The sequence below is a fragment of the Aythya marila genome (assembly GCF_965140915.1).
Source record: "Aythya marila genome assembly, chromosome: 18".
In the NCBI taxonomy this organism is placed as follows: domain Eukaryota; kingdom Metazoa; phylum Chordata; class Aves; order Anseriformes; family Anatidae; genus Aythya; species Aythya marila.
In genome coordinates, this window is record NC_139059.1 from 4,036,172 (window position 1) to 4,050,914 (window position 14,743).

General features: G+C 45.0%; 1 protein-coding gene across 1 annotated transcript in view; it reads left to right on the top strand.

Moving 5' to 3' along the window:
- The window catches only part of CACNA1G (calcium voltage-gated channel subunit alpha1 G), a gene marked incomplete at its 5' end in the record, with an annotated part of 128,339 nt that overhangs the window by 92,807 nt on the left and 20,789 nt on the right, over positions 1-14,743 (top strand). The window contains 6 exons of the mRNA XM_082775190.1: positions 2,768-2,893; positions 3,508-3,597; positions 4,139-4,331; positions 6,827-6,877; positions 12,476-12,627; positions 14,563-14,672. Coding sequence (XP_082631316.1) covers positions 2,768-2,893; positions 3,508-3,597; positions 4,139-4,331; positions 6,827-6,877; positions 12,476-12,627; positions 14,563-14,672 — 722 coding nt within the window. The remainder of the gene's footprint in view (positions 1-2,767; positions 2,894-3,507; positions 3,598-4,138; positions 4,332-6,826; positions 6,878-12,475; positions 12,628-14,562; positions 14,673-14,743) is intronic.

Genomic DNA, 14,743 nt, shown 5'->3' on the forward strand with positions numbered 1-14,743 from the left:
ACCCCCTTGGAGGCACAGAATGGGCTTTCTTCATCCTTTCCCCACCACAAGGACTTTTGCTCTGCCTCCAGCAGGACATAAATCAAGCTATTTCGCCACTTTCTTCCCCTGGCCACACCACAGAAAGGTCAGGCTCGAGGCACCACATGTACTGCCAGAAAAACTCTGCTCGGGAAACTGTTAAATCCCATTCCTGTTCAGTCTGTGAGATAACGTGGGGACATCTCCCCTCCACCTTTCTTCTAGGTTTAAAGCAATAGGGAAATAGAAACTCTCAAGGATGCAATCTTAAGTTTGTAAACTCCAGAGAGACCTTGAATGGAGATTCATTCAGGCTCTGACAGTTTCTATAACTGAAAGCTTGCAGAAATAGAAATTTCTGAGTCTGTTTCCTGCTGGCACTGCTAGCAATATCCTCAGTCCCAGGAGTGCAGGAACCCAGGGGAAAAAGTGGCAGAGTTTCCAATGCAGTTGGTTTCTCATTAACTGAGAAGAAGAGATTGTTTCGTATAAATATTCTGACATAACACTTATTTCTCTCTGAAGTTTATCTGATCTGTCATGACCAGCTTTGGAAAGCAGTTCTGTATTGCTTTGTTTTTGGAAAGGTGTCTTATATAATATTTTATACTAATGTACAGTTTAAATAATAAATACAGCATTGAAAATAAACAGAGGAGATAATCGTGCCATCCATAACCATCACAGCAGCTAGATTGGCTGAGTGTTACAGCACAACAACATCCATCCATTATACTAAACAGATACATAAACCTAAGCGTATCGCATAAAACAATATAAAATTCAGACACAGGAAAATTTATGCCAAACAACAAAACTTGCAGTATGCTCTCTGAATTTCCTCCCTGCTTATTGCGATTGCTTCCCCTAGTAACTTGCAGTCTTCTGTTAAATTGTCGTGACTATCGATGTGCTTAAGTGGTAGACACAAGCAAGACTGAGCCTGTATTCAGTAAGCAAAATTCTCCATTAATATTTATGTCTAATTAGGTGTAAGATGAAGGATGTAACTATTTCTATAAAAAGACGATCTCTCAAAATTACATTTGGTTTTCCCATGTAAATATAAGCAGAAGATCAAACTACAGTTAATTTATTTCTTATGCTACAAAAATCTAGACTTCCAAGCTTCTAATGGTGTTTCCTCTTAGCAAGACTCTTTTTGTTGTGCCGCTTGTCCACATGTGGCTAGGCATCATCGGACACGAGAAACAGATTGATAAACAAGCACACTGCAAAAACGCTAGGTCTTTCACTTTCAGAAGTGCTGGAATCCGTAGCTCCAACTGAAGCACAGCCAGCGAGCAGCACTTTTACAAATTGGGCTTTCTGTTTCCAAACCCAGTTAGTAGCTGTGTTACTGCTCCCATCTGACAGGCATTACAGTCCAGCTCCAGGAGAAATTGTATTTATAGACAATATATTAAAACAGTTGTTTACCTTCCTGCTTAATTAAAACTTTTTGATCTGTGCAGGCTATATCTCCCTCGCCTGCCTTACAAACAGATAGTGTTTCTCCATGGAAAGATCAGGGAATGCTTCTCTTCTAACATCCAGAGTTTTATGATTGCATTGAGTAGTGATTAACTTTGCATGCCTCGAGAACATCCTTCTGCTGCTGCTGATTTCTGAAGGAAACCCATGGAGTAATGTGTGGGCTTGTCTTGTTCGCTAGTATTTCTACTGATATTTGAAATGAACAACAGATCAAAAAGCGTCAGCATCTTTTCTCTGTATATCCAAGCAGTGTTCTAAGAAGCCTGGAGAGCAGGTTGCCACTTTCCCCAAAATCAGTGATAGTAATGTCAATAGCTTCTGTCAGCAAATAAAATCAGGTTTGTTGGATGCCTTGCAGGCTCCGAGCCCATCAATTCTGCTAACATCAATCACCCTGTCTGGAGCAGTCCTGCTCCCCTGCCACTTTCTGTTCTGGCTGTGGGAAGCACCAGCTCTAGAATTAAGTACACAGAGGTTTGTGTTCCTTGTGCGGGTGTAAATCAGGAGTTAACTCCCCAGGAGCTGCATCTCTCCTGGTTTACACCAAAGGAAGCAAGGTCAGGATCAGGTACCCAGCCCCAGCTGGGCTCGACTCTTTCGGCACTGCGTGAGGAATATTTTCAGTCCCCTGCAGGGCTGCAGAGCCCAGTGGTGGCTGGAGAACAGCATTCAAATCCAAGACAGAGCGCTGCCAGCCCTGCACACAGCAAGAGCCCAACATCAGCTGCAGCAAGTCGGCTTCCCTCCAGCATGTCCCCTTCCGACCTGTATAAAGCGGAGCAGAGCTCAGCACTGCGCCTCTTTAGTGCCACCTGCGTGGCTGGCAGGGCCCCCGTTACGCCTCATTTCCCGGTGACTCTTGCAGCCAGCATCACTGGCTGGGCTGAGCCGCCGGAGGCATCCCGTGTGTCGCGAGCAGCTGTGGAGTGGTCCCAGTGATTAGCTCGGGCTGTGCTGGAGCTGGTGACCCAGCAGCTACGGGCTTTTGGCTGGTCTCAGACCACTGAACCACACAACCTAACACACCAGGTGGGTGTCCTAAATGGTGTGAAGTCATGCATTTGCTCATTAGGTACGTATTATACAGGCTGTGCTCATACTCAATAACCCACATGAACAAGGCCATTTCCTTTAACTAATCTGGTCTGCATGGGCTGTGCAGAATTCCCCATGAGAAATGCCCATCCTCTGCAGAGGAATCCCGTGGTCCGAGCCATTACCTTTCCTCTCTTCTTTATGTGTTTTGCAGCTTTTCAAAGGCAAGTTTTTTGTCTGCCAGGGGGAGGACACCAGAAACATCACAAATAAATCGGATTGTGCAGAAGCAAGCTACAAATGGGTCCGGCACAAGTATAATTTCGATAATCTCGGCCAGGTATTAATAGAACGGTAATCTGCTTCTTTGCTCCTTTACCTCCTTGACTTAAAACCTGTGCATTATTATCCCATGGGATTTTCTTACAGGGCACTACCAGCCACAGTAAATATTCAGTTCACATACACAGCATTCTGTCTCTGTAAATCCCAAAGGTGGTGTTTCCAAGCAGGCATACACTTCTTTTCAGAACAGAACAAGCACATGTGGCTTCGTGGAGTACTTAATTGCTTCACTGCTACATAACAAACCAAATATATCTTGCAGAAGGGCTTGTCTAATAAAGCCGGACACTTTCAACCATTTCTGTGACACTGCCTTATTTTAGCTGTGTGGCAGGGACTAATTAGTAGGGAGCAGTAGAAACCTGGAGGGTGGAAGTGAAGGTGCTTTTGTGTTCGGCTTTGTGGTTTCTGAATTAGCGCTCATTGCTGAACCGGGTGCTGACATTGATTGGGTTTTGCTGCTAGGAGAAACCTTGGTCATCAAAGTGTCCCATTATCAGCCAGGTAATGACAATCCCCAGACAGGAAAGGGCAAAGAAGAGTAAAATGTTACAGGTAAAAAAAAGCTTTACTGCAACTGCGTGTAACTTTTTTTCTGTGTGTTTCTAGGCCCTGATGTCTCTCTTTGTTCTGGCCTCCAAGGACGGGTGGGTGGATATCATGTACGATGGCCTGGACGCTGTGGGAGTTGACCAGCAGGTACGTGGTTGCTAGAGGTCACAAGCTTCAGATCTTTTTTTTTTTTTTTTCAGAATGCTGTGGCTTGGGGGTTTGGGGGCTGCCAGGAGGCAGCCACATCCTGGGGTGTGCCGAGGAGCCCTGAGAAAAGTCTGGATTCAGAGCCAGCCTTTTTGCTGCAGATTTTGCCACACAATCAGTGTAGCTAGGCCACTGCAGGACAACTACACTCGTTGAAGAATGAAGGCTGGCCTTTTAAAGCAATTCGGGCATTTGGGGAGAAAACTGTTTTGTGTAGGAATAAGTTTTCAGTGAGGGAGACGATAGCTGCAAAGAAGGTGACTGTCCTGCTGCTGGCAGAACAGACATGGTTCTGTCCTCCATGTGCTTTGTGTTTGGGCAGTATTCTGTCAAAACATCTCAGAAGGCTCTAGTTTTCATGAGGAGCAGAGCACGCTGACCTAAGGGGCACCCACTTTCAAGGCTGTGGATGTAGCAGCTGTAATCATTTGCTCCCAGCTTTTTGAGGTTCAGTTGATATTTGCCTTCCTCCCCTGTGCAGCCAGTCATGAACTACAACCCGTGGATGCTCCTCTACTTCATCTCCTTCTTGCTGATCGTGGCCTTCTTCGTCCTCAACATGTTCGTGGGGGTCGTGGTGGAGAATTTCCACAAGTGTCGGCAGCACCAGGAGGAAGAAGAAGCCAAGAGGCGGGAGGAGAAGAGGCTTCGCCGGCTGGAGAAAAAGAGAAGGAGTAAGGAGAAACAGATGGCTGGTCGGTAGTCTTTCCACATCTTTCTGAGTCCTGCTTGACCTTCCACACAATCCCCTCCTCCCTCCCCTCCCTGCCTCGCGTCTGGTGATCATTCTTCTCCTAAAAGCATGTCCAGCTATGAAATTTGCATGAAGGAAATAGTGCTGTTTTAGGCTGAGCTAGGAGCCATGGAAGCCTTTTTAATAGCTGCGTGATTTGCAATGACCTTTCCATTGGAGGTTATTTAAATTAAAAAAAATAATAATAATCAGACCTGGAGCTTCTTGGATAGCAGAGCTCAATGTTACACAAATAGTGACAACTGCAAAGATCAGCAGTGCTGGATGGCACCGTAAATCTTATGAATCATGAGCACTGTTGCTGATAACTGGATTCACTATTTGGTTTATTACAGCCTTGTAATGCCACAGTGATGCTACCTGTCCCATTTATCAAACAGGTTTACTTATTGGTAGAGTAGCACCACTGCTATTCAAGAGTGTAATAAAATAATGGAGCCATCTCATTCTAGTAATGCTTAAAAACCCCTTAGAGAAACATATCAATGCATTTGCTTGAGAAATACAGATTAGAAAAAAACAGCAATTGAGGAGAGTAACTAACTAGGCAAAATGGCATTGATGCAAACGGATCCAAACACCAAGCTCAGTGTGCAAGCTTGCAGCCCTGCCTGGAGGAGGCTTTAAATGTGAAAGGATGCTTGACCTCCACTCTGTCAAAAGTCTATCTATCTTTGTCTTTTGGTCTTTTTTTTTTTTTCTTTTTCTTTTTCTTTAAATTTGATTGAAAAAGGAAGGAATATGTCAGCCAAAGGGTCAAGGTCAGAGGTACTTTTCTTCTCGCATGCTCTCTTGTGACTGAACTTTCTAACTTTCTCCTTTGCCCTCGTGTCCATGGCCTCACTCTTTCCCTCCCCAGTCCGTCCGCCTGCTGCTCACTCTGTGTCCCCTTTCACATCTCTTCTCTATCTTTGACAGAATTCAGTACTGTTTAAGAGACTGTCTGATCAAGTGCTTGTTCTGAATGCTGGTAATATTAAGTCTGTTTTATTTTATTTTTATTATTATTTTTTGAATAACCTAAGGGGTGTTTAATAGCTGTGACAGGCTTAATTGTGCAACCATGAAACACAAGCATGTCTCAGCCTTTCTCGGTTCAGCACTCACGCAGCACTTTCCCATGTCTTTAAGTCCCATTAGCTTCACAGGTTTTGTAACCGATAGGATTATTCACACCAGCCTCTGGACATCAAACTTTGCTTTATGCCGAGAGCCTGGCTTCCTCGACGCTCAGTGGAAAGACGAAGGCTTCCCTCAAGAGTGCTGGAGGACACTTTAGACTGTTCTCAGTTAAGTGGGATCCAGGTAGAAGGAATTGGTTTTCACACCAACGAAATGCCTAGAAAGCACTTTTGGTCAGTCCAAGTTCCCAAGCACGGTTTCAGGCTGATGGTTTAGAAAAATGCTTTTAAATGGTGAATAGAAAGATCCCTATTTAAAGTTGCAGTTTTGAAAGGCAGACGTAGAAGAAAAATAGATGTTTAGTTATTATTAATGACCTTATTTATAATGCTAGAGGAACTAGATGAAAAGATGTAAGTCTGGGCAATTTCCCAGCGGGAAGGAATCACAAACCATCCTTGGAGATGTAGTTATTCATTCAGTCCTATGAAATGTCTAATTAAAGAGGCAATAAACAGCTATTTTACTGAGGATCAAATATTGCTGAGTATTCAATCGCCATAAAAACCTTTGAAGAGCAAAGTCTAAAGCCCTCCAAATCGCTTCAGAACAGTTCTCCCAATTCACGTCCAGCAAAATGCTGTTTTTAATTGACCGTGTCCGGCTTTGCCCTCGAAGACAGCAGATGTCACAGCTTAGCTTCGTTCTGCATGGTGGGAACTTGCAGCAGATACTGACATGAGGCTTTGGTTGTGCCAGCAACTGCATGGGGGCTCCTTCTAGCAGGGCTTCCTGAGCGTCCCCAAGTCTACCTACAGATGTCTATTTTTCATGTAGCCAGATGTAGACATCTAACAGTTGTTTTTCTTCATAGACTTTTCAAATGCAGTTACCCAGTCTGAAAAGCAGAGGAGCGTGTGGGATCCTGGTTGGTGAGGTGTAGGCAAGTGCAGGAGTGGTTGCTGTAAGGTGCCCAGCAGGACGCGTGCCCCACCTCAGGTACAAAGTCTGTCCTCCAGGAGCGTCTCCTTCTCCACCACCATCAAGCCAGGGCGTTCTCAGGGATCTCTTGGGCTTCCACCTGTGTACGCGGGAAAAGCACAAGAGCCCTTCAATGTTCATGATGAGCCCGTGTGCCCGAGCCCACCCTCCATGGGACACGAGGAGAGGATCTGCAAGGAGATGCTCGCGGTAGAGGCAGTGGAGAGCGCGAGAGCCATAGGAACCTCTCAAGGGGAAGGGAAGTCTTGCCGCGTGTCCTGCCGGATGATTAATGCCGTTTCGTTCTTTTAGATCTAATGCTGGATGATGTATTAATGGAGAGCACAGCCAGTGCAGTGCAAGGTACTGGGAAGTCGTCACGTCTCGTCCCACTTGAATGGCAGTGCTGTGTAACTAACGGCTGGCCACGCTGCTGTGAGGCATCCCACTAAACTGTGTGTGTGGTGCAAAGCTCGTTTGCTTACTTCATGGCACACGCGTCTCATTCTGACCTGCAGGTCTGCAGACCTGGCTCAGGACTGACACTTGCAAATCCTTAATTTATCCCTTAATCACGTTATGTTTTTCAGTCATTTTTTTTTTCTGTTTTTCGTTAAAGCACTGTCAGACTTTTCATAGCTCTTTTTTTTTTTTTTTTAAATTTTTAATTTTTGTTTTGTTTTGTTTCAGAGAATAATGTCTGGACTATGAAAGGGGTCCTTTATTGTTTACGCTAGCTTTCCAACCACAGACTGAGGAGTCTCTGAATAACTTGCAGGAGTGTCTCTGGAAGGCGGGCAGTCTGGCTTAGGGAGATCATTTTGTTATTTCACCAGCCCTCGCTCCTTGCTCCACAAAGGCTGTGCAGCAGGGAGGCACAGTATTTTTCAGCAGGGTAAAATCCAGGATAGTGCAGATCTGCACCAGCCCTCAGCAGGGACATGGGTTTATCTGTAGTGCTGCCAAACTGGTAAATTCTTCAGCCTGATAGAGAGCTGCTCCACCCATGAGCATCTTGTAAGTTAAAAGAAATAAAGATGTCACCTCGTATCCACTCCAAGCCCTGCAGGGATGGGGCAGCTGTGCTGGAACCCGCTCGGAGTCTGTGCTAACCACCCTGACCCGCTGCTCGCTGGCGTTGACCTGTCCCCTTTTATTTTTAGAAGAAGCTTTGATCTGGCAAGCGTTTTGTTTAATTCATAACTTAAGAATATTAGCCTGAATAATTAAAGAGGTGCCAACATAGAAACAAATATAGCTGTAATTTTCGACAAAAATAATGTGCTGGAAAAATTGTGCCGTTAAAACTCTCACCTGTGAAAAGTCTCCCACTGCCTGAGCTGGGAGCAGGGCTCCATCCATCTGTCACACGCTGCAGGGAGTTTTGATTAAATAGAAATTGCAGGTGAGGGCAATTGGCTTTGGCTGGGGAGGATAACTCAGGGGGACAGAGGTTCCCACCCTTATATTTCTGAGCCCTTTGGAAGTTATCACAACATGCTTTCATAAACCCTGAACCTCCTTTCCATTGCCATTTCTGGTATTTTTATTTCTTTGCCTTCATTCTTGCTTTTCTTGTTGGTCTCTCTCTTCTGCAAAACTGGCCACTGGCCCTCAGGGTAGCACTGGGGGTTGCCCTGGGCTTGGGGGCTTCTTTGTTTGTTCTTTCTGTCTGGTTGTGACTCCTCTTCTAGTCGTACAGTTACGTCAAACATGTTTTATGGTATTTTATTTTATTTCTAAGGCATTGAATTCATTCCAAACCCCTCTGTTATCCTGTGCAGACTCAAAGAGTTCTGGAGTCTGCCTTTAAAAAGCGTGCGATTGTCAGGTCTGTGCTTTGTGTTGCCTTTTGTTGCCTGTTCTTTGGATCCCCTCTCGGTGAATGCGCCACGCTGCTCTTCAGGCGCTGGCGTGAGCGCGCGGAAAGATTTCTTTCTGAACCCGACTGCTGGAGACGTTAGGGAATCGATCCTGGGTGCCGTAGATGAACCTCCTGGGGTTCAGTGGGAAACCTGAGGTTGTGATCCCAGCACTTCCACACATCTCTGCAGTTACAAAGGGCTGCCTTTCTCTTTATGTGAAGATAAGACGGGGAATTGTGTGCGTGCGCTGCTGCCTGGTGCGTAGTGAGATATTACAGGTTTTTTTTTTCTGTTTTTTTTTTTTTCTTTTTTTTTTCCCCCGAAGTCTACATTCTATCACAACTGGAAACTTCACAGTGGAAATAATTTATCATTTTCCATTTTTTTTTTTTTTGTTATAAATCCATTCAGTACAATAAAAGCCAAGTAAAATGCTGTGTTTAAATAATAATAATAAAAAAAAGTTCCTTCAGTGCAAACTACTTTTTAACCTAATAATGTTCTTTATACAGTTTGTAAATCCGGCTGCGTCATGGGCTCATTGCTCACGGCCTTGCTGCCATCCTCCAGACACACTCAGAGCTGCAAAGGAGTTAATTCCCTTATTATAGAAGGAGGAAAAAGCCAGAGGAGACTGTAATGGAATTGTCCCACTCTCGTGAATTCCAATTTCCCATGCCCACGCAGCTCCGGCTGCAAAGCCACTTCGGGGAAAGTGGCAATTTCTCTCTTGACAGAGCTATATTGGGAGGCAGCCCCGCTCCAGCAGTGGCACCATCCGTTTTGGAGCCACGCGCTCAGCTTGGAGAGGGCAGAACAGGGGTAGGAATGGGGAAGGTTTGTTGTGCAGCAGCAATAGGAACTGCCTTAGCTAAGGGCTATCTCTGGGGGCATCGGCATTGGGTTTTACTGGGGAGCGAGGGAGCAGCATGGTGAGATGCTCGGGTAGCCCAGGATCCAGGCTGGCATTGCTGTGGGCTGCTGCCTTTTGCTCCTCAGCCCTTGGCAGGCATCGCCCACAGTCATGATCCCATGGGATGATGCAAAGAGGAGCAGAGAAAGTCTGCTTGGGAAACAAGTCAAGCTGAGAGCCCATCAAAATGATTAGCTAACAGTGAGTGCCACTGTGACAGGCATCTGCCCCACAGAGACCATTTCCCAGGACAGAGGGACAGGAAGGGTTCTCTGGGCCAAAAATCTCTCTGTAAAATCACCTTCCTACCTGGGCCAGGAGGAAATTGCTTGGGATCCGCTCCCTGAGCTGGTTTTCTCCTCCAGTGTAACTCCATCTAAATCCGAGACACTTCTCGCCCCCACTCCTGGCCTCCAGCCACAGTGAAGCAGCTTGATTTACATCCTGTTTACCAGCCTGATGTTTCGTAGTGGGCTTTTGCTGTATTTCCCCATCTTCTCACATTCTCATTCTGCCAATTCTTCTTTCTTTTGTTTGTTTGCTCTCCTACTCTTTTCTTTAATGCCATGTGTGCCGGGAAGCCAGTTAACCTTTCCAGTAATAACCGAGACTAACCCAGAGCTCTTGTTGTTCTTGACACAGTGTATTGTAACAGTACAGTAATGTGGTGTTGTGTTAGTTGTGAAGTTCACCACCTGGAGTTTAACAGATGTCTGTATTTCCCAAGATGTTGGTATTGTTTAGATCTTTATTGCAATAATTATAAAGGATACTGTGTGATAGGGGGCAGGGGCTTCGCACCTGGATAATTACAGATGAACAATACCCAATTTATGTGCAGAAATGCACAGGTCATCTTAAATAAATAATGTTTATACAGCAGCAAGAAAAGCAGTTCATCTGTCCAGAAAGTTCCCTGCCTACCTAGGCACAGTAGCTGTTTGTCCGCGGTGCTCGGACAGCATGCTCTTTTGTGTGTGCATCATCTCGAGGTAATTTCTGTACTGCACTAATATGCATGGCCAGCATGCGGGGAACAGTGAAGTGAGTGGCGGTATGATTTATAAACAGGGTTGACAAATCCCCTCCTAACAAACTTACTGGTGAAGGACAAAGCATTTGCCGATGGTAATTTTCTAAGGCTGCATCCACCACAGCAGCAGCCAGAGACGTTTGGCTCTGGAAACCTTGGGGATGTGCTGGGAAAGGTGACAAGGAGCTTTGGTGTTTGGGAGAAGGGAGAAGCCTTTGCAGATAGATGAGCAATTAGCAACCCTGCTTATAAGGTCACGCACTAACTAATCCAGGTGCAGGATCCCTGCACAGGAGACATTTTAGAAACTCTCTCTAAATCCTCTCTCTGTTCTAACAGCATCGGTGCTATTCTGTAGGATTTGGAATTACCTGTCAATCAAAGCTAAGAAAAATTTGAATTCCAGTGTAATTATTCATAAGTAAATCCACTGCAAGAAAAGGCAGAAACATTGACATTTTTCTCTTTGAATGTGAATTATACATAAATGTAGAAGAAGTAAGTGATCCAATTACTATGGTGTTTCTTTCTGCGATGATAAGTTGGTTCATAAAAATAGGTCCTGTTCCTAACTTAATTGTATTCAAACATTTTAGTTAATTTGCTACTCATAATTTAGCATAATGTGATCGAGATATCTTGACTTTATGGAGATTTATGCAGATTCTGAGATATCTGACAAAGTCTTATGAGTGAGTCAGCAGCTACCAGTCTGCTTTTTTGTAAGCACTCAATAGATTCAGCATGAAAATTCATTTTACAGACCTTTTCATCGATATTGTGCTTTAGCACTCCGGTACAGATCACCTAAAGCACAGTGCAGATCAGAAAGTGAATATTAATACTGCCTTTTATGTGTTGACACCGAGGTAGAATTTTGGACGTTCCAAACCCCTACAGAATAAAACTGCTAAAGGATTTGTCTCTCTGGTCCCTGGGCTGTAGGGGAAAAGCCTGTCTCTACCGAAGAGAACAAAACTCTGATTTTCAGGATCCTGTTATGAAGCAGGGAGCGCATGAAACCATTAAATCTATGGTTTTGATTGCAATGTTATTGACTATTGACAAAGTAAATTCTACTTCCAGGCAAAACTTAATCTTCTAAAATCAGTTTTCCCTGAGGGCAACCCAAATCTGGGCTTCACGGCTTCCCTTGGCCTGACTTTTTGCTCAGAGTAATGTATCAAACTGTACATTTGCTCAGCAGCACAAAATATCAAGCCGTGTAATTCTTACAGCTCAATAATTTTCATAACCAGTTGATCATCTAATTAGAAGAGTAATATTACACTCTGACATATTCAAGACAGTCCTTTCCACTTCAATCTGCATTATAATGCCTTCTTGAAAATTGTACTGAATTATATACTCAGCCTTGGCATTTCCTCATTAGAGATTAGGTGAGTAAATGAGTTTATCTCTAGGAACATTCGAGGTCTAAAGAGCATGTCGTCCCTGCAGCAGCCCAACCTGGGAATGAGTTGAACAGTGAAATCTGTACTTTGATAATCTTGTATAAATGGAGGATCGTTATTTTCTAATCACTAAGGCTGACGGATCAGTTTTCCTTGGTATTTTTATGGACCATTTTTCAGCCCTCTGACAGCCAAAGTGTTGAATTTTGTTCTCTCCACAGTTTATTGCAAAGAGCATAATAGGACTGAATTACTTCTCTTTCAAAGACCACCGCTAACTGAATGCCCTGTATTTTTAAGCCATTGTTACTAAAATCTGTCCCCAAAATCTTACCGCTAATTGGGCTTTTGGATACTTTGGGGACTTTCTAAGCTCAGTAGCTAAAAAAAAATGTTGTTTTAATTTAAATTTTGTTGAAATTTCCCTACGGTGAAAGCATTCCTTAGCACCACAGTAATCCCAGCTCACCTCATCCCTGATGCCATAAGGCTGAGTATAGCGCATGTCCCGCTGAAGACATTTAATGGATGTAAGATGACGGGAGCCCTGCTGTGTATTAAAAATGGTAACATGCCAGCAAGGGAGGGCGAAAAAGAAAAGAAAAAGACAGCATGTTGCTGTAATCGGTGTAGAATTTATCATCTTTGGAGTCTGGAAAGTGAGGGCGCATTGACTTGAGCAAGACGCAGAGAAATGACTTGACGTGCCTCTCCGCTCTCCTCCTCCCGCTGCAGAAGCACAGTGCAAGCCCTACTATTCAGATTACTCCCGCTTCCGCCTCCTGATCCACCAGATGTGCACCAGCCATTATCTGGATCTGTTCATCACAGGCGTCATCGGCCTCAACGTGATCACCATGGCCATGGAGCACTACCAGCAGCCAAAGGTACCGGGCCAGAGGGGGACAAAGCAGGGGGTAACAAGCTCAGCCATGGTGGGATGAGGTTGGTGGGCACAGTTATGGCCACTTTTGCTGTTTGACCTCAGGGTCCCATTCACTAAGTCCAAATCATCCCTTGGCACCAGTGCAAATACCCGTCCTACATCTGGCTTCCAGCTCAGACCATGGCCATCTGTACCAGGAGCCTCTTGCACCTCTCCCTTCTAGTTAAGTGCAAGCTGACTGCTCTGAAAATGAGGACGGGAGCATGTTTGACTTAATATTCCCACAAATGAAGGAGAAAAAAAAATGCACTTGTGAAATCTTTTTGACATGTTTCCCCCAAATCCCCAAAGTCCTGTAGGGCCTAATTTTCACAGGCAGTGGGTTCCACGCTGGTCCCTAAAATACATTTTAATATATTAGTGTGCTAAGCTCCTGAGTCTTGGTCATATTCTGAAAATAAAAACAGCCTGTCCTGGGATGTCAAGTCTCTTGCGCGTAAGAATGAAATGGAAATAGATGCCTTTGCCATATAACGTGTACTTATTTTTATTAGCCACTTTCAGAATGAATAAATACAGCACACAATAGGAAGAAGTATTCTTTAAGACTAGACAGAGCTTGAATACTTAATGTAAAAAAAAAAAAAAAAAAAAAAAGACCTTCAAGCGAGGGGAAAAATATCCTCCAACCTATCATAAAGAAGCCAAAAAGTGAAAGGGCACAAGCCCAATTTATTTCTTCTGTTCAGGTCACCTTTAAATACCTTGGAAGGCTCATTGCATGATTCAGTCATTTGGTGATGAAAAAGGTTGTTGGCTAAGGAGCTCGTATTGGAATCGCTCGAGGGCGTGCATCTTACCGCAGTCGTTTTGCAGCTACGTTTTCTCTTGTATTATAAAAATGTTGGGCAGGCTTTTGTTTTTAATTTTCTTTAGGAAAATAACATTTTGTCTCTAAGCCTCTGGTATGCAGCATCTGGGTAATAACTCCAAACTCAGTCTGTGCTGAGATGACAGCACGGCAAGGGCCATGCACATGTTTGAGGGCCCTGCTGAATCAGGGCCCCGCAGTCGCTCCGGGCTGGGTAACTGATGGTGAGGATCCCACAGATATTTAAGAGGCTAAGTGTACCAAAAAGCTGTGTACCCAAACTAATGATTTCTTTGCATGTTGGTGATGAGATACTTAAGAGGCCATACAGAATGCTACTGCTGCAGTGCTCCTTTGCAGGCATGTTTTTTGGGATGAAATCAGCTCTGATTGAGCTCCTGGTGGTGCAAAAGTTGCCCCTGCCAGGAGGTGCCTGTAGTTATGGGCCAGACTGGGACACCTGCAGAGGGAAGGGTGGCAGAGGAATACCCAGGCTGCTCGGTCCTGCTGGCTTGCTGTTCCAATAACCTGCTCCTTGCCAAAAGCGCAAGGTGAGGAGTAAAGGACAGGCTGTCACCAAGCAGCCATTTGGCCAAGGGCTCGTACAGACCCAGCCAGCACACAGCTCCCGCAGCAGCACACAAACGAGCACGTGGGATGAAATTCAGCTTTCTGCAGAGAGCATGAGGATTTTGCGCTGCTGACAGCTGCAAATGCAGCAGTTCCTATCACTTACCCAAGTGATCTCAGCCAGGGCTGCGTTCCTGCCAGCAGCAGTCAGGTCCCTGTGGGCTTTGAGTCATGCCTTGGGTTGTTAATATCACCCCATCCCGCAAATTATGTTGGGTGGGCCAGGGCCAGGCAGAAATGCCATCTGTGCACTCCCTGGAGTACTGGAACTTTTCCTTGGGACATTTCTCATCCTGCGAGAGGCTGTGGTTGGAGTCTTTTGTCTGTAGTTAGGAATTGAGGAGCTGTGGTGAAAGCAGGAGAGGGCAGGTTTGAGGGCAGCACGGCCCCTTTGCAGAGCTGGCATCTAACTGCTGTGCTGTGTCCACATCCCAGGTTCTCGATGAAGCCCTGAAGATTTGCAATTACATCTTCACCGTTATCTTTGTCCTGGAGTCTGTTTTCAAGCTTATCGCCTTTGGGTTTCGTCGCTTCTTCCAAGACAGGTAACTAAAGCTACATGTTGACTGTGAGGGCAGCTGCGGGTTTTTAGAGTGTGCTGCCCAAATTCAGCATC